We start from the raw sequence: 20,470 nt of genomic DNA, 5'->3' as shown, positions 1-20,470 counted from the left end.
AGAATACAAAGTAATCAATTCCAAGCTAAAGTTTGCCAGGAAAGACGTCCCCAGAGGAAGGTGAGTTTTAGGCATAAAAGATGCACCTGGATATTATCAGGTTGGAGACTTAATTGAATGTGACAAACAGATTGATCTGAGTGCTGCTAGGGGCTCTGCTGAAGAATTGTTACATTTTTTGTTTTTACTGTGCATGGCAGAATTATATATTATGTGTATGTTACCATGATTAATAAAAAGCCTGAGAAATGGGCATTGAGAAGAGTTTGGAGTACTTAAATCTCTAAAGGTTGGGTGTGTTTTAGCACACCTCAGTCTTAAACATGTAAAAATGAAATGTTCGAAAGCACCAATAATTTGATCTGTACTAAATAAACACTAAATAACAAACTTAAAGTAGTTTAAAGATTGAGTTTATAAAGTTCAAAAGTGTGGGCTTTGTGACAAGGATAACAATCAGTAAAATCCACTTTTTGTCCCTTAAAAGGACAGATAGTTCTGTTTTTTCTACAAATAAATTGCAAGGAGAAAAAGAAGAAATCTGTTCCAAATTTGAGATGCATTAACCAAATGCAGTGTGGATCTTACTTGTCTTTGATTTGGACAAACCAATTGAGACAGTACAGGATATTTGACATTAAGGAGTTCCTGTTTTTCAAATTATGAAAGTTTATAGCATATTATACTACAAATATATGATACATGGTACGGTATTATGTGTGTATGTATATATAGTGTAGTATATAGTATACTATATTTTAAGTGAATTTACCTTTTAGAGCTACATGTGGAGATATACACAGGTGTAATGATCTGATAGTGGGGATTACTTGAGAATTAATGGAGATGAGGGATAAATGTTATAGATGAGATAGGATTGGCGAAAAGTTAATAATTCTTGAAGTTAGTTGATGGTTATGTGGGAATTCATTATCCATTAGCTTGTGTTTGAAATTTTTCATTTAAAAAGAGTCCAAGATAAATGTAAGAACATAGGACAAGACCAAGACTGCTTAATACTGTTTCATAAAATTGACATAGATTACAGAGTTTTGTGGATCTGGCCCCATCTACCCATAACCAGTGTCAACAACTCCAGTGCATTCTTCCCCTTGTTCACTGTCTAAGCTCCAGCTGCACAATCTTGTATACATGTTGTTTCTTGTTAAGACACACCACAGCCCCCAGTATCTTCTACACCTCCCCACATTCCCCTCACCACCCCTGAGACCTTTCGTCCACAGTAAGTTTGCCTGTCCAAGTCCTGATTTATTCTTTGGAGCTTAGGTTAAATGTTTATAACACAGAGACGTCTTCTAGATCTGATGTCATAGTTATAATCTCTTAACATTTTGCATGATTATCTGTTTATTAATATTGTCTTGCCCATTAAACTCTAAGCTTAATGAGCCGCAGTTCTTGTTTGTTATTACTGTATCCCCAGCACCTAGTACAATCCCTGGCAGTAAAGAATAGGTGCTTAAATATTTATCGAATGGCATTGGGAGGAGGAGGAAGAGTTTGTGATCGTTGATAGTTTGGCTGAAATAATTCGCCAAAATACACAAATCTCCTTTCGGTTTCAGAGGTAATCTGGTTTAGGCCGTAGGACAAAAGGGTCAAGTGTAAGTGTTCAACCCCCAGAGTCTTCATCAGGATGAATTGGCAGTTTAGAATTGGTCTGGTACATTTATTTCCTATTACTACCACAAACCTCTCTAGAAAACTGTAATAACCAGTTAGAATGACAGATACAAACCGTTTCTTAGCCCATTCTCCTCTAAGTTTTTTTATTTTACAGCTAAAACATGAAAGATATTTGATGGTAGACTGCCCCCCTCCCTCTGTACTTTATTTCCTCCATCTCTGTATATTTGGGCAGAGGCTAATGTCATTGAAGTTGTCGCTGAATACAGTGGTCTGTTCTAATGAACTACAGTTGAATCTTGAAACAACATGTGTTTGAACTGGGAGGGTCCACTGTACGTGGATTTTTTTTCTATGAATACAGTACTATAAATGTATTTTCTCTTCCTTATGGTTTTCTTAATATTGTCTCTAGCTTCATTGGAAGAATACAGTATATAATACACATAACATGCAAAATATCTATTAATTGACTGTTGTTATCGGTGAGGCTTCCGGTCATTAGAAGGCAGTTAGTTAGTTAGTTAGTTAGTTAAGTTTTGGCATCCCTAACTCCGTGTTGTTATTCAAGGGAAACTGCACTTTAGTTTTGCTGTGTAGAGTGGAGCTTCCTTTGGATGACTCTGAAGCCAAACACTCAAATTCAGAATTCTGCCAACTGAAAACCTCTATTTCCTATATTTGTCTGCCTCTTTGAGATTTCCTTATTTCTCTTTTCCCTTCTTTTGTATCTTTTACGAGACAGAGTTGAAATTCAAAGTTATGTTTATTTAATCTTTTCTAATACACACATTGTACTTTGCAGTTAGGATTTTATCATTTTATGAATGCCACATTCCTGTGAGGCAGATGTTGCAGTTATTTCCAGAGGCCAGTTTTCATGTTTAGGTTCACATAAAGTAAATAAAAGTGAGAACTTGCTTTTAACCTGTGTTTCTGCTCTTTCCCCTGTTGGTTTCATACTGCTTTTGAACTAGGTAGTGAATCATTGTATATACATTTTTAAAATATGGCTCTCAATAATGTCAAGATTTTCTATTCTTGTGATCCTGACTCTTGCCCTGGATACTGTGAATCTAGCAACTGTATATTCTGTGTGTTCAGTGATAATCTGAATTTTACTTTATTCGTTTTATAAGTCATTTAAAGAACCTGGAGATTCAGAATCTAGGTGTCTTAGATTTTCTTGCATTCTTGGAAATAGCACATAACTCTATGAAATAATTTAGGTGCCAGTTTTTGAACATAGTACTATGTGGCTTGCTGTGGGCAGTCATTTTTACTTATAATTTGGTACTAGAACTTTTTTTTATATAGGTGAGAGAACTGGAAATAGAAATGAAATAGAATCAAAGATGGGATTACAGGTCTTTCTAGCATGTTCATGATTATTTAATGAAAAAAAAATTTTTAATTCTGGATCAGGGAAAAGTATCACCCACCAGCATTGTTCTACTGGATTTACACATTTTCCGTCTTTGTCTAGAAAGAAGTGATTTCATTTAAGACTGTACTAAGTCAAGTATGATATGATTCAGTGCCTAGCTTTAGTGTTACTTTTAGATAAGCCAGCTTTTGCTTTAGTTTATTTTTGAGAAAAAGGAGGTATCTACCACTGCTGTTGCTCTGCTGTCTGTGGCAGTGCTGTAGGCATTGAAGATAGGGTTTATCAAATAGAAAGAGTTGTTATATTAGTAACCTCTTTTGTCGAACTCATTGACAGTAAGTTAGCAGCGGGTATGGTAAGGGGCATAGTATTGCAAATTCTTAACTTGTCTCTGTTAGCTGAAATTGCATTCCTTAATTTTTTTTTTTTTTTTTTTTTTTTTTTAAAGCAAAGTTAGTAACCACCTCTGAGTTGATTCAGATCATTACCTCTTCTGGTGCAATGGGAGAGGTTTTTTTCAGTGATAACTTATGAGGATTCAATGTATAATTCCTAATTTGTAGTAAAAATAGGAGGAGCTTGGTTGTCACATTTAAGAGAGGTTAAGCCTCCTTACATAAAAGTCCCTGTGTTGATCTGTTTCTCCTCTTCTAATGAAACATTTCCATTAAAATCACCATTCAAGATGATTTTTTAAAAATTAAAAACAAAACTCACTTTTTCGTTTTCCATATTGGCCAACATGTAAGCTGAACCCTAAATTTTCAAGTGCTTTCTCATTGTGTAGTTTCAAAGTGTTTATAAATAAAAGAGCTTTTTTAGAGGAAATGACTTTTTGTTCAAGTAAGTACCATAAATATTCTATACTCTTGGATCCTATTAAACATCCTAAATTCTGGATATGTGGTAATATTCTTCTAACCCACTAAAAAGAACCATTAAAGTATAAATTCACATAGCTAAAAAAGAAATCTATACAGCATGTATAGTTTTATACAAATAAATACTGGTACATAGCTGGCAACATTAAATATATTATTCATGTGGTATTACCAAAGGAAATATTGGCACTGTATCTTCCTGCATTTATGTAACCAAAAATCAATCCAGAGTGTAAAATTTTAATAGATTTTTTTATACAGCACATGGTGACAAAGTAAATTTACCATAAAATGCTTATAAAAGCAAGTGGCAAAATATGAGTTAAAATGAATTCCCACTCAGATAGTAGCCTGGTATTTACAGACAGATATTTTTATATAAACTGGAGTAAAGCACACAGCAGAATAATAGATTGGGAGGCATTTTAGGGGGCACCTGGGTGGCTCAGTTGGTTGAGCGTCCAACTCTTGATATAGGCTCAGGTTGTGATCTCACAGTTTTTGGATCAAGCCCCATATCAGGCTCTGCTGAGCATGGAGCCTGCTTGGAATATTCATTCTCTCTCTCTCTCTCTCTCTCTCCCTCTCTCTCCCTCTCTCTCCCCCTCTCCCCCCCCCCCCCACTCGCTCTCCCTGCTTAAATAAATAAACATTAAATTAAAAAAATTCCAGTGTCCTGCACAGATAACACAGTTAAAACAATTATTTCACTAATTGTTAGCACAGAATAAGCAACAAGAAAGAATTGAAAGACTCCTCTGTTTTGGAATCCATATCTTTCTATTCATCATTTGTAAGGACTGCAGTAAAAACCAGTTCATTGAATAATTATCACTCTGCAACCTTAGTTATGTGCTCTTCTTTGAAGTTTGTATGACTGATACTAAATTGATGCCTCTTGTTTTTAATCTGTAAGTTATCAGAGTAATAAATTTACATTTCGAATATTGGGAAATCCACCTCTACCCCTGGTAAACTGAGATTCTGTGGCATGTTGTGTCTGAAACGGGGGGAAAAAAAAGATGTGAAGATCTTACTCTTGCAATAATGTTTTATGTTCTCCTCTATCACTGGAGTGTGGTAGCGTCTTCATAGCTACCTCTGACTCGTTAACTGTGTACCTCTCTCACCTTTGCTAACAGTTTAGCTTTTGCCCATATCGCTGGTATTTTATTTTATTTTATTTTATTTTATTTTATTTTATTTTATTTTATTTTATTTTATTTTATTTTATTTTATTTTATTTTATTTTATTTTATTTTATTTTATTTTATTTATTTTCTCTTCTCTTCTCTTCTCTTCTCTTCTCTTCTCTTCTCTTCTCTTCTCTTCTCTTCTCTTCTCTTCTCTTCTTTTTAAAGTTTATTTATTTTTGAGAGAGAGACAGAGCATGAGTGGGGAAGGGGCAGATAGAGGGAGACACAGAATCAGAAGCAGGCTCCAGGCTCTGAGCTGTCAGCAAAGAGCCCGACGCGGGGCTTGAACTCACAGACCGCGAGATCATGACCTGAGCCGAAGTCGGAAGCTTAACCAATTGAGCCACCCAGGCTCCCCTATTGCTGGTATTTTAAACACAAGATACTTTTTGGACATTTGGGATAAGGTTTTCCATTTTTCATTAATTATGTTATAATACTGTGACAACTTCCTATTGAAAATCCCTTCCAGTTCTAAACTGTCATATGACAAGTGTATTTGTAGAATGAAACCTGTTCATAATTTGGGAATTTCAGTATTCCCTTAATGCTGCCTATCTTTAATTTATTAGCCAATTTCCAAAAAATCTTACTAGGAGACTCAGTTTATTATTGATATTTAGGAAAATACCTATATAGCAGGCTTGTTAGTTTTGACCTTAGGAAAATTTAGAAGGGCTATTCCTTAATATCAAAGAAAAATAGTACTTACTCATCAAAGTTCTTATGAACTGAAATGTTTTAAGTAATTTTCTTTTCCTTTTATATTCTCAGGCTTTCAAATAGATTTAAAAGTGTTTGGGTTTATTATCTCTCCTCCCCGCCCCACCTTGACATCAGACAAGAAAGAAAAAAAAAAAAAAGAAATCTTTTGGTTAAGATGTATCTAAATTCAGAGATAACAAATAGGTTTCATCTTTTCTGCCAATTTAGAGTGCTTGGTGTCCTGGAACACTGTCATGAGAAGCGTTATGAGCTAAGTTCAGGATCATTGGGAGAGACTGCCAGGATTCTTTGTCCACCAAGAGTGACTAAGGAGGAAGTGCTGTAAATTTGCCAAGAAGTCATTCTTTCTTTTGCTTTAACTTTCAACATTAGGGTTTTGTTTTGGCTAGCCACTGTCAGTTAAAATAAATTTGTGAATAAACTGGCATTAAATGGGTGTTGTGTTAGTTTTATTAATCACTTTTTGTCTTTGAATTGCTGTCTTTTACAATATTTGACTCCCCTTATACTTTGTTTTCTTGAAAGCTTAAGATTTGAAAAGAAGCCACAAGAACTGTACGGTTCCTTACACATAAGAGTGATGGAAGAAATGAGGTTTGAGGGGAGTTTATTTAGGAAAAGTAGTGTATGACTTACATTAGGAGTAGTAGCTGAGGAGGTTTTTGGAGTAGCCCAGTGGTGATATGGTACATGGGCATTTGGTGCTGTGGTAGCTTCAGGAATGAATGATTTGTAAAACCAAGAGATTTTGCCAGATAGGAAGGGGGTGAACCTTGTAGAGGAGAGTTCGAAAGTGGCTCTGCAGGTTAACTAGCCTTGCCTCTTAGAAAAGGGAGGACATTTTTATAGTTCAGGAATGATCCTCAAGTGGTTATACTTTACCTCTTGAGGTTCTTTCCTGAACTTGAGCTAGAACTAGACCTGCAGCCAACATTAATCCAGATAATTATACTTTTTAAAAAAGTATCTTTACATCATATACTGATTCTGTCAATATTAGGACTATAAAATACCTTCTTTCTGAAAGAGAAATAATTGGATAATACTTTATGACAGTGATTGGCCTGAGTGGCTTATTTTGGACCATATAAAATAGAAGTTAGTAAAATACCATTGCTGTCCTTGGTCTTAATTATAATGGTGTAATTAAGAACTCGTTTCTGGGACACCTAGGTGGCTCAGTTGGTTAAGCATCTGACTTCGGCTCAGGTCATGATCTCGTGGTTTGTGAGTTCGAGCCCCGCATCAGACTGCTGTCAACACAGAGCCTGCTTCAGATCCTCTGTCCCTTTCTTCCTCTGTCCCTCCCCTGTGTGCTCGCTCTCTCTCTCAGAAAGAAATAGACATTAAAAAATAATAATAATAATAAATAAAAGAACTCATTTCTAACCCTACCACGGTTAGATGTATTCTCTTTTATTATTGACATTATGCTGGTTTTTTACCCCATTAGTAGACTTTGTGAAAGTTCACTTAATAGCCACTTAAAATTTTTAGTAATGAGGATGTATATCCTGACTGGAGGTGGGGCTATGGTCAGTGACTGCTGCTTTGTTGAAAAAGAATTTTGTGGAGGATTATTACATATTTTGATTACAGAATATACCAGGTGCCATATACCTGCTTTAATATTTAAGGAATGTTAAAATGTTGTCATTTCTATCAGACTTTTTGTTTTTATTTTTATTGTGTTTTTTAAGTTTTTTATTTCTTAAAGTAATCTCTACATCCAATATGGGGCTTGAACTCATGACACCAAGATCAAGAATGGCATGCTCTTCCAAGTGAGCCAGTCAGGTGTCCCAGACTTTTGTTTTTATTTTATTATTATTTTAAATGTTTATTTATTTGGGGGCTGGAAGACGAGAGAGAGAGAGAGAGAGAGAGAGAGAGAGAGAGAGAGAGAAAGAAAGAGAGAGAATCCCAAGCAGGTTCCATGCCCAGCACAGAGGCCATTGTGGGGCTCAATCTCACCACCGTGAGATAATGACCTGAGCAGAAATCAAGAGTTGGACACTTAACCAACTGAGCCACCCAGGTACGGGTACCCCTTGACTTTTTTATTTTTTAATTTTTTTTAATGTTTGGGGGGGGGGCGGTGCAGAGAGAGAGACACAGAATCCAAAGCAGGCTCCAGGCTCTATGCTACCAGCACAAAGCCCAATGTGGGGCTCGAACCCACAAACCGTGAGATCATGACCTGAACCAAAGTCAGACACTTAACTGACTGAGGCACCCCTGTTTTTAAAGAAGAATCAATTATTACATTATAGGTCAAACTAAAATCTGACTTCTCCACTCCCCTTCTCAGGACCTTAATCCTCAATTGTTGAGTGTCAGTTCTATGCATGTTTTTATACTTACTGTTTATGTATTGGCAACAGTTCTTATTTTATGTTTATTCTTTTTTAGTTTTCTTACAGTTTTTCCATTCCATATTGTTGAGATTTAGTCATGTTGATAGATACAATAATAATAAAAATAAACAGTATTCCATTAAATTCTTTTACTATTCTAAAGATCTTTTGTGTATGGCATTAGCATTTGTTGGTGTTGTGAATAGTGGTTTTTAAAAAAAATGAGTATTTTCTACATGTCGGCACATAGCAGCACTTCAAGTTTTTGTATCATGATCTGAACAGTTTTAATTGTTACATTCTAAGAATTCTTAGCTTTAATAATATGCGGTGTCTTTTGGATTTGCTGTGTAGATAATCTTTATTGTTTATATGTCTTATGTTAAAGTAGAAAATACTTCGCTGTCTCCTGAGAAATCTCCTGAGAATATTTCTCTCTCTTCTCTGAAATTTATGCAGGATCAGGATACTAGAAGACAGTTGCAACTAGTTAATTTGGGAAATATCTATATGTGAAGTGCCCTCTATGTGTGTCCTCTGACACACACACACACACACACACACACACACACACACACACACACACACACACAGAGTCTTGGTTTTTCTTGGTACTAGAGTCAGTTGGTATATGGGCCTTTAGATGTTAAAACCCTCCCTGTCCCATTTGCTGTAAATCTTACTGCTACTTTTGGATTTCACTCAGTTTCTTTCCTTTTAGGAGGCGCAGGTCAGAGTGGAGATGGGCTGCAGACCGAGCAGCTATTGTCAGCCGCTGGAACTGGCTTCAGGCTCATGTTTCTGACTTGGAATATCGAATTCGGCAGCAAACAGATATTTATAAGCAGATACGTGCTAATAAGGTAAGAGATAAATGTCTGGTCTTTTTCAGACCAGTTAAAAACTACCATTATCCCTTTTTTCCCATCCCTCAATAACTCTTAGCTGTGTCAAAGAGCATGGTTTAATGTGATCTGCTGTAGTGGTTTAATTTGTTTAAGGGCCTGATGTTGTTTAGTATAGCGCAGACAACACTGTTAGTTAATGTTAAATTGAACATGTGTTTAGAACAAAACAGTTCCTATATTTGGGCTAATAGGAAACATAAGAAAAAGACACTATATAATGTAAGCCATTGATGTAACTCATATTTGTTATATTTATGGAAAAGCGATGATAACCTAGGATTTCATCTTGGTTTTTTACTTTGATGCACTTCTGTTTTACCACTAAGCTTCCCTTGTTTTCTTGAGGAAAAATAGGGTTTTTTGTGAAAGATTGTTCCAGGGAAATTAGACATTGGTGTTTGGGATTTTGGTTTTTTGTGTCCTCCTATCTGCAGAGTCCTGATTCTTACCATAGAACTTTTCTCTTTGATAGTGACAGTGTGGTAGTTTTTCTTCTTAAAAATCAACTTAGAAAAAAGTCCCTTACTCAGTTTGGGTTTGACTGAGGGATAAATGTGCATGGAAAAGCCATCCGTTTAGCACACAGGTGAGTGCCTACTGTGTACAAGGCACTGATCTCATTACAGGGGGTCACAGGGATAAATAAAAATCCTCCTTTCATGGATTTTACATTCTTACAAGATTTTGGTTTTTCTGTGTCCTCCTATCTGCAGAGCCCTGATTCTTCTCATAGAACTTTTATCTTGGATAGTGACACTGGTAGTTTTGTGGTAGTTGAGCCAGTGTCCATGACTGGACTCTGGTCTAAATGTAGAGTTGACTGTTCCTAAAATAAGTGTCGCAACACTTTTTTGTCCCACCTTGGTGCTGGTCAAAGCCTCCAGAGAACTGCTGTACTGTGCACTGTATGCATTAAATTAACTAGTAGGCCAAAAGTTAAAGAGTAACCGGCTGACAAGATACAGTGATGAGTTTGAAGTAAAAGTCTGCGGCCTCCCACACACGTCATCTAAGTTTGTATTCCAGAAATCCCCCTGGAGTGCTCTTCTTGTTGCTTTTTGGGGGGAAACATTTTAAGGACTACATTCTGTTACCTTATTTTGGTGGCGGTTTTAATTACGCCTGTTATTAAAATTATATTATAGGAGCACCTGGGTGGCTCAGTCGGTTGAGCGTCTGACTTCAGCTCAGGTCATGATCTCGCGGTCTGTGGGTTCGAGCCCCACGTTGGGCTCTGTGCTGACAACTCGGAGCCTGGAGCCTGCTTCAGATTCTGTCTCCCTCTCTCTCTACCCCTCCCCCGCTCACGCGAGAGCGCGCGCGTGCACGCGCTCTCTCTCTGTCAAAAATAAACATTAAAAAAAATTTTTTTTAGTTATATTATAAAGCATACCATAATAAATATTTTTAGCTAAATCACATCATGGGTACTTTTATGTTCAGTTTTAGGAAACTTTCAAAAGTGTTAGGTATTTCTGAATATCTGGAAAGTATTCTGGGGTTTTGTACATATATTGACTATCCAAAAGTTTCATTATTCAGAATATAATGTATTAAAGAAATGCCAGGCTTGGACTTGATAATCTTTGGTTCTCGTGCTCTCTGCTACCATATAGCTATATAAGGTTGGGAAGAAAAGCCACTGAACCTTTCTGATCCTCAGTTTTCATGGTCTGTAAAATAAGGCATTCATGATTATATTTTCTTGCTCTGCAGTCTGAATACACAATGCTACAAAATTGTGACAGGAAGAGTAAAAGTTGAATGATGATCCTAATAAATAATATGTCCTAATAAGTAATATTTCAAGAAAATTGACAACTTTATTAAATATCTTTATTTATACAATGTCTGTTTAAAACAAATGTATTAGTTTCTTGGGACTGCTGTAGCAAAACACAAATCGAGCAGTAAACTTAAAACAACACAAATGTATTTTCTCACAGTTTTGCAGGCTAGAATTCTGAGATCAAGGCGTCAGGAAGGCCATGCTCCCTCTGAAGAGTCTAAGGAAGGAGCCTTCCTTGCCTCTTCCTAAGCTTCTGGTGATTGCTGGCGTTTCTTGGTGTTCCTGCATTCATAGCTGCGTCATTCCACTTTCCTCCTCTGTCCTCACGTGGCTGTCTTCTCTCTGTGTGTCTGTGTCCACACTTCCCTTTTAAAAGAACACCAGTCATACTGGGATTTAGGGCCCACACTAAAGGGTTCATTTTAACCCAATTATATCTACAAAGACCCTATTTCCAAATAAGGACACATTTTTAGGTTCTGGGTTATATAAATTTTGGGGGGCTACTGTTCAAGCCTATATGACATATAAGCAATGAAATTTACCCCAAAGATAAAGTAACAGGCATTTAGTCTTCATATCACTATAATAATAGAAGTTGTTGGGTATTTACTATGTGCCAGGCACTGTGCTACGCATTTTACTGTTACTTACAAATTTACAGGTATACCAGTGGAGGGTCAGAGAGGTTAGCAGTTTGTTCATAGTCAAGTGAACATGTAATCACAGAGCTGAGATGTGAGCATCTGTTGCTCAAGTTGGCAGTTGCTTCAAGTGCTCGGCTACTTTTTGAGTTATTAAAATGGGAGGTTTTTAACTGCCTGTGTTTTAGTAAAGTGGATTGATGTTTCCATTTCCCATCCTGCTCCAAGATTTGCCAGGATTGCCTGGGTAGTACAGACCTTTTCATGAGATGAATCCAGGTTTGGTAGTCAATTGTAGGTTGTCTTAGGTTGGGGAATTAGGGGGTGAGGCTTTTTCTTTCTAAAGATTTTCTTTCTAGCATGTTAACGTTAATTTTCTTAAAGTAACATATTCCAAAAAAGAAAGCATTTGAAAACTACCACTAGTTGACTACCAATTTCTCTTCTGTTAGAAGTTAAGTGTTAACTTCCAGATTGAGAGAGTCTTGAGAGTTTCTTTGGTAGTCATGATTTCCTTTTGCTTTTTGGAGAAAAGATAGTGTTTAGGAGTTCCTCTGTACTCTGCTACTTACTCCCACCGTCCCCACCCTTAATTTGAGAGGTGGCCGGGGAGGGACAGAGGGAGAGACCAAGCGAATCTGAAGCAGGCTCCAGGCTCAGGTCAGGGCCTGGTGCAGGACTCTATCCCATGACTCTGGGATCCTGACCTGAGCCAAATTCAAGAGTCGGATGCCCAGCCAGCTGAGCCACCCAGGCTCCCCAACTATTGTATTTTAATTTTCATATTCAGTGAGCTTGTTTTGTTTTGTTTTGTTTTGTTATTTTAAAACTCCCATGCCTTAAAGTGAGGAAAACAATGTATGTACCTGGAGTGTGTACTGTATACGGGTATCTTCATGTATGTTAAATGCACAGAGCAAAACTTACAGCTTACAAGCTTGTAAGAGGCAGAGCTAAATTTGAACCTGGAGCAGTTTTTCTGAGTCCAGAGCATTTTCTGTCTAATTTCATTGAAATTTCATACCTGCTACATAAAACTGAGGGGGAAAAGCACAGGGACCAGATGGATTCTGTTGCTGAAGGAGACTTTCTTTCTCATAGCACAGTCTTCAACATCTGTGTCTAATACAAAACATATCATTTTTCTTTTATCTCTTCCTTGACTGATCTGTGAAATTACATAGCAGCTGCTAACTAAAAATGGACATATTATTGGGAATGAGAGGTGGAAGAGCATTGAAGCTTCTGGATAGAAAAGGAGCTGAATGGAATAGCAGAAGCCTAGAAAGAAATACACCATTGTCTTCAAAAGTGATGTTAAGCAGTTTATCTTCCCATCTCAGTGGGGTTATAAGGCATTGTGGACAGCTGGGTCTTGCCTGGGTGGTAGCCCAGGATGGTTCTTGTGGAGCTGATGTATTAGTGAGGTCACTGCTTTATCTTAAGATGGGTAAGGGACATTGACCTACTCAGAATGAAAAAGGGAGCAAGTAGGTGAAATTACATCTTAATTCTGTATTATAAGTTAAGAGGTGATGTTTTTTAATCTTGTACTTTGACTCCTTCTGTTATACAAAATTGGTGAAAGAGAAGCAATTAACCCAAGTCTACAACTTTAAGTTTTTTCTATTCTTCCCTTTTTGCTTGCTTTCTTTTGCCCTGTTTTGTCATCAGGCTTAGCATAATTCCTTCTACCATTCCTTCCTTTTTAAATTCTGGTACATATTAATTTTTTTCTTCCTTTTTTTGACATATATGACAGCTTTGCATTTCCACAGAGAAATAACTTATAAGGCTACGTTAAGACTGCGTGCAACTCTCGGGGCGCCTGGGTGGCGCAGTCGGTTAAGCGTCCGACTTCAGCCAGGTCACGATCTTGCGGTCCGTGAGTTCGAGCCCCGCATCAGGCTCTGGGCTGATGGCTCGGAGCCTGGAGCCTGTTTCCGATTCTGTGTCTCCCTCTCTCTCTGCGCCTCCCACATTCATGCTCTGTCTCTCTCTGTCCCAAAAATAAATAAAAAAATAAAAAACGTTGGAAAAAAAAAAAAAAAAGACTGCGTGCAACTCTAACCCATCCCAATTCCTTTCATCCTTATATAGGAGTTTGCTAGGCCTGGGCAGCTTGGGCATGACCCTGGTTCTGACTCGGGGAGCAGTGAAGGATGGGGAGACTCTCCTGGTCTTTTTACCTTGGCCTGTGCCAGTTTGCTCTGTCTATTGTAGAGTGCAGTAATAGCACTGAGGTGCCCACTCCCATTTAATCCTTACACTGTCCCTTTATTTTTAGCATTTAACATCTTCTAATGTACTGCATAAAATTTACTTACTTGTTTGTTCATTGTCTGTCTTCCCCAGTATTAGAATGTAAGCATTTTATGGGATGGGTTCAGGTGGTGTGGGGGTGGAAGGATAGGTCTCTCCTCCTTTCCTGTGTCCCCAGCAACTAACAAATGTAGATAAATGGGTAATTGATGGCTTGATTTGAATGAATAAAAAAACAACAGTAGTTTAACCCAGCCATTAGCCTTAGTTCTGCCATGGATTGGCCTGTTGACATGACCTTCAACCTGCATCCTCTCTGGGTCTGTAAAATGATGGGGAATAAATGAGCCCTACGAGGTCTCATAAAGGCTCAGGAGAGTATCCTTGTTGTCTCTCAGAGAGGTAGGTGTTTATTTTAAGAAATTAGGGTTTAAGGAAAAAGTTTTCTCTTTGGAAAATATTGGCTGTTATTCCTGACTTACCTTCTCACCTAAAAAAATTGAGGGAGTAACTTTATACCTGGTAATTGGATTATTTAGGCTTCTGGCTATAATTAATATAAACTTAATATTTTCCTATTCAAAGAAAAAAACCTTTTAACCTAAAACTCAAAAAATAATTGTTACATATTTCCATTCTTGGTGTATGACTCTGCTAGGGAATATGGGATTCAGATATATATGTATTTTGTCTAAGTCTTTAAGAGCTTAACATTAGTTAATAAGCAACAAATTGGGGCGCCTGGGTGGCTCAGTCACTTGAGCGTCTGACTCTTGATTTCCACTTAGGTCGTGATCTCACTATACGTGAGATCAAGCCCCACATAGGGTTTCTGCGCTGACATAGCGAAGCCTGCTTGGGATTATCCCTCTTCTCTTCCGCCACTCACACTCTCTCTCACTCTCTCAAAATAAAAAACAATAACAACAACAAATTGAGGCAACAATAAATAAAATGAATATTTTGACCTAAGGTTCTGCTCTGGAAATGAGATTCAGATACACAGAACGTAAGACAATCACAATACTTTAGGACCTCTGGTAATGTGGATAGAGCAAGTAGGGCTCAGTTAACCAGGGACATTTTCTTGGAGATGGGATTTGGATCTGACAAGGTCTTTGAAAGGATGAATGACAGGGGTACTTGGGTGGCTCAGTTGGTTAAGCATCCAACATCAGCTCAGTCATGATCTCATGGCTTGTGAGCTTGAGCCCCTTGTAGGGCTCTCTGCTGACAGCTCAGAGCCTGGAGCCTGCTTCGGATTCTGTTCTCCCCCTCTCTCTGCTCCTCCCCCATTCGCTCTCTGTCTCTCTCAAAAGTAAACAAACAAAAAAAAGGATGAATGACATTTTGGATAGATAAATATTTTTTAAAGGCAAGAACCAGTATGAACAAAGGACATAAGAACAGGTAGTATTGTAATCTTTAATTGCATTTGTTTACTTGTAACTATATTGTAATAACCCCCACCTCTCAGTGATAACAACTTCATATACATTCAGACATTTTCTGGGGGATAGAGATTGGCATAATTGTAACCAGGGCTCTTAAGCAGGGAAGATATTGAATGCAGTATTTTGAGAGTGGAATAGTGTGCAAGATAGCTTTCTCTTGCAAATAGTTTATGAAATCTGTTCTATGCTTGTGATTGAGACAAAGTACTTTGCGGCAGAAATTCTTATAGCTAGAATAACTTCATTTTGAAGTCTAGGGCACATGTTTCTTGCTTATTATTAGTTAATGACCTTTCTCCCCTTTTCTGTGGAGTTTCCACTTCACTTTCTACATGGGTGGGTCATAGTCTTATTCCAGGATAGGTAAATGCTGTTTCTCTTCCCTTTGGGCGGGGCCAGGAGGGTGTTGTAACACTTATTTTTCATATTTATTTTTTAAGTTGTGGGGTGTGTTTTTTGGGGTGTGTGTGTGTGTGTGTGTGTGTGTGTGTGTGTGTGTGTGTTTGGACTGAGGTAGAATTCCATTGTCCTTTCTTATTTATTTTTGAGAGAGCAAGAGACAGAGCATGAGCTGGGGAGGGGCAGAGAGAGAGAGAGAGAGAGAGAGAGAGAGAGAGAGAGAGAGACACACACACACACACACACACACACACACACACACACACACACACACACACAGAATCCAAAGCAGGCTCCGGGCTCTGAGCTGTCGGCACAGAACCCGACTCAGGGCTCGAACCCACAGACTGTGAGATCATGACCTGAACCAAAGTTGGACGCTTAACCGACTGAGCCACTCAGGTGCCCCCATTGTCCTTTCTTAATGTCAGCCCTCCCCCTACCCCATTTCATCTCTTTGCATCCCGTATTTCATAGAGATTTTTGAGTTAGACAGGAAAGGGATCCATCCCTTGGATGGATCATGTGGTTCATTGGCCTATAAGAGCTTGTGTCATAATGGCTAGGGAGCTCAAATCGATAGTCAAAATCTCTAGGCCCTAAAATCTATATTTTAGGATGTTTACTGGGGGACCCTGATGCTGAGTCAAGACTGATCAACTCTAGTGTGTTTCAACTTAGAACTTCCTTTAGGATTTACCAGTGGAGTTTTTTAAAGCTGTAGAATACCCATCCCTAACCCCAGGGACTCTGAGTAGATTTGATGATGAAACTGGGCAAGTATTAGCTTGATGAGTTTCCCCAGGTGATTCTAATACAAAATTACCTTTAAGAGATACTTATCAGTCGGCTCTCCTTATTTTCTGGATCAGAGAAGGAGAACCAAAGACTTAAAGCCCTCGTTACTTTCATCTCAGTCTTTCTATTACACAGTATCAGAACTTGATTTTGGTTACCTCTATTTGAGTTCATGGGGAGATTCATGTGTGTGGCTTTTTGTTTGTTTTTCACAGCAAGCTCATTTCTGCCTTTACCAAGCTGGGCCCTTGCTGACTATGGATAGGCTTTGTGGAGTCGTTTTAAATTTCTTTTTACATTTTTTATTTCCTGGGATGAACATAAGATCTGATTTTGAAATTGTGGAGCAGGAACCCAATCTGGGGTGATTTTTATGCATATGAGAAACAGGTGCCTTTGGAACAGTTTTTTGTTTTTTAAGTTCTTGGTTTGTAATATAGGGACTGGACTGTTTACCTTTGTAGTAGTTTTGGCTGCTCAAATAGTTGGCTTACTTATCACTTATATTTGTAGCACTTACGGTAATGCTTAAGCCACATCTGTGATCAGGTTAACTAGAAAATTACATTGCTGCTGTTCTTATAGTCTAGTCTAGTTAATAATATAGTGTAAAAGTACCATATTTTGATAAAGATTCCAGATCTGAAAGATGTGAATAAAAAGATGCCAGAGGTAACAAGCTGTGTAGGTCATAGCATTCAGGTGGAGAAAAGGGGAAGTTTGGGTCTGACTTAGGCCTTACTCATTGCTACTTACTGCTAGGCTTTTTGTTGAAATAACTCTTGGGAAAGTAAAGCTGCTGGTGTAGTGTATTTTGTTTCAGAACCCTAGGAGAAGAAGGGAAGAGGCCTCTGCTAAACCAGTCCCCTGTCCCTAACCCTTGTCATAGTAACTCCTTCATTAAATCTGTGACTTATAATACCACTCACTTATGCTGCTTTTCTCTCTGTCCTGCAGGGGTTGATAGTTCTTGGGGAGGCACCTCCCCCGGAGCATACACCAACAGACTTATTTCTTCCACTTAGTTCTGAGGTGAAGACGGATCATGGGAATGATAAATTGGTAAGTGTAAAAGATAGAAAAGGGGAGATGAGTGAGAATTCAGGGGGTAGCATCAGTACACAGTTCATTCTCTATAGCAGGTATCCTGGCATTGGCTGAAGGAAGAGGACTGTGTCCCCTTTTATCACTTTTGACATTTCAGGGTCTGAATTCCTGAGTAGAGCAGCACAGGTCCCCTCCTGCAGCTCTGTAGTTGACCTTGAATTTAAAAGCAGTTCCTAATTCAAGACATTACAGCTAGAGCAAGTAAGGCATCATGGAGTATTACTGAGAATCGGGAGAGCACATGGCTCTGATACCTTTGAAGAGTAAAGACAACCTTTCTGAGAAGGCCACCATAAGATGAAAAGGTGGGACTAGAGGTTTAACTCACAAGGAGTTGAAAGTGCTCTGAGTTACCCTCTTTAGTTCTGTAATGAGGATAAAGCTGTCGTTTTCTGTAATCTTCTGTATCCTTAGAGCCTAGCTCAGGTCTCCCTCTTCCATGATTTCTTCCTTTATTTCTATTTCTCTCAACATCCAAATTAATTTCTTTAATTTCTGAATCCCCAAGAGCACTTTTTTATTTGTTTCTTTCACTTTTCCCTCCCCTCTTGCCCCAGAAGCTCTTTGGCTTTTATGAATATTAGTATTTCTTGATTTAAGTCATTTGTTAGAAATTCCGAAGTCCCGTGACAGCAGTGTGTTTGGTAGGCTAGAGTGTTGGCTTTTGAAATCGTGTGTTAAACCAGCTAGTCTCTTTGCATCTGCACATCAACAATTTTTTTTCCAAAATGGAAGTATTTGTTGCCTTTTTTTTTTTTTTAATTCCTCCTTCCCTTCAAGAAAACATTTGAAGACTTGTGGTGTAAAAATAGTTACATCAGAGGCATTTGTTTTGTTGTGTTGTTCATTTTTGCATTTTCATTTCTGAAATTCACGAAAAAGCCAAAGCAAATTTTTCAACGGTCAAAATATAGTTTTAAGAAGTTAGACAAAATTCTAAAGAAAAATACAGTGTAACTTACTGATGACAGTGAGAATGATGAGTGCTAGAATAAGATTACTCAGAAGCCTACAAAACTTCTAATACCCTGTAAGAATAATAAAGCCATTACCTTTGGAGTCATGTTCTCAACTAAACACAGATCAATTTTAACTCCTCAGTGTTCTGAAAATAGACATCCAACTTAAGGCATCTAAGCGCTAATCCAGTGTAAATAAATAGTAAGTAATACAAATTTAAGTAATTCATCGAGAGTCCTGTGACCCTTTAGTGGACTTGTTAGATGATGTTCAAGTGTTAATACTGAAAGGACTTTCATCTTTTTGCCTATTTCCAACCTGAACGAGTGTTTTTTGATGGACGCAATATATAATCTGCTTTGGTTGTGGGCGTTGTACAGATATTGCAGAAACTAAGTGATTTGGGAGACTGGATGCACGAGTGAGCCTTTTTTGAGCCATGGAGACAAGCAGGAAATGTTCCCTGAAATGGAGTGAGTTTTGTTTTTCTGCCACAGAGTAGAGTACTGAGGTAGAAGAAGGGAGGAACTCCTAGAAAAATGCCCCTTAACGCAAACAGACTTCAATCTGACTCCTTACTAAAGGCAGTTTGAAAGGTAAGAGTAGGCAGAAGAGAGAAACCAAAGGGCCTCTGGCTTTGCATCTGCAGGTGCTGATAAAGTCAACTGCTGCACTAATAAATTCTGATATGAAATAAAAAGCCTTCTGAACAAAAAAGGGTGTGTTCCTGGAAAGGGGGATTGTCTAAAGCTATTGAGAGTTCTCCCATGTTCTAAAACATGCCCTTTCCTTCTTTCTCCTCCCACTCACTCTCTTGAATAATTAGTAGTCCCCTTTCCCCCAATTAAGAATTAAACAGTGAATAGAGCTAACTTGGAACCTATGCCTGTTACTAGGTAGGAAGAACACAGTTAAAAATTACCAAAGAAAGTCAACAAAATTTCTGACAAAATATTCTCACAGGGCCTCCTCTGTCCCGTTGGTACAGGGTTTTTTGGACTCAACTAGATAGCCACCATCTCCTTAGCTTTCATATTGTCAGAGGATGGAGGTCATAGCTGCCAAGTAACTAGAAACTGAGGGAGGAAATAGTGGCAGAGAGGGACTCATGGGGGCAGAGGGCTTAGTCCCACATTCTGTGTAAGTAACTCTCACGTCCTTCAGCTGACTTAACCCCTGGTCCACAGAGTTCCGTAGAGTTTAGATAGAGCCAAGTAGAAAGCAGCAGTTGGTAGGCGGAAAGAGCAGAGTAGAGAATGTAGTCAGTGCCCGCTGCAGCGAAGAACAGAATTTGGAGTTTGAATTCCAGCAAGACTTGATAAATACCTTCGACTAGGGCCTTATACTGAAACCAAAGAAGACTCATGATTTAGGAGTTAAAGACTTTCCCAGGACTAAGGAACTCACCCACCATAGGATTAAGAAATCCCAAATAAACCCTGATAGGTTTCTGTGAAAGCCTGAAACTAGTTACACAAAATCAAGGTTCATTTGATTTGTAACCAATTAGAAATTTGCCTACTAGAGCAGAAATCAACATGCTTCTGGGAAATTTAACTGAATTCAGAGTAACATATCATATACAATAAACAGGAAACTGTGTTCGTTATCATGCAAGAAGATGATAGAAACTGATCCTGAAATGGCTCATAGTAGAATTAAATAGAAATATGTTTGAAGGAGTGCCTGGGTGGCTCAGTCAGTTAAGCCTCTGACTTCGGCGCAGGTCATGATCTCACGTTTCGTGGGTTCAAGCCTCACATGGGGCTCTGCGCTCACACAGCACAGAGCCTGCTTCAGATCCTGTCTCCTTCTCTCTCTCTGTCCCTCCCCAACTCACTCTCTCTCTCTCTCTCTCTCTCTCTCAAATAAAAACATTTGATAAAACTTATAGAAATATATTTGAAGATTTAAAGTAAAAGGTAGCAAAAACATGGGGAAATATCAGCAAAGAG

The 20,470-nt window shown here is 38.2% G+C and overlaps 1 protein-coding gene across 5 annotated transcripts in view; it reads left to right on the top strand.

Annotated features, from left to right (window-relative positions):
• Window positions 1-20,470, top strand: part of KANSL1 (KAT8 regulatory NSL complex subunit 1) — a 180,763-nt gene that overhangs the window by 118,015 nt on the left and 42,278 nt on the right. For 4 of the 5 annotated variants that reach the window (XM_019818040.3, XM_045044287.1, XM_011289278.4 and 1 more), the window contains 2 exons: window positions 8,916-9,057; window positions 17,406-17,510. In XM_019818040.3, coding sequence (XP_019673599.1) covers window positions 8,916-9,057; window positions 17,406-17,510 — 247 coding nt within the window. The remainder of the gene's footprint in view (window positions 1-8,915; window positions 9,058-17,405; window positions 17,511-20,470) is intronic. The other variant, XM_045044286.1, reaches the window with a different exon arrangement.

Source organism: Felis catus, chromosome E1 (assembly GCF_018350175.1).
Source record: "Felis catus isolate Fca126 chromosome E1, F.catus_Fca126_mat1.0, whole genome shotgun sequence".
NCBI classification, from domain to species: domain Eukaryota; kingdom Metazoa; phylum Chordata; class Mammalia; order Carnivora; family Felidae; genus Felis; species Felis catus.
Note: the sequence above shows the minus strand (reverse complement) of the source record. Positions and strands in the feature narration are given on the sequence as shown.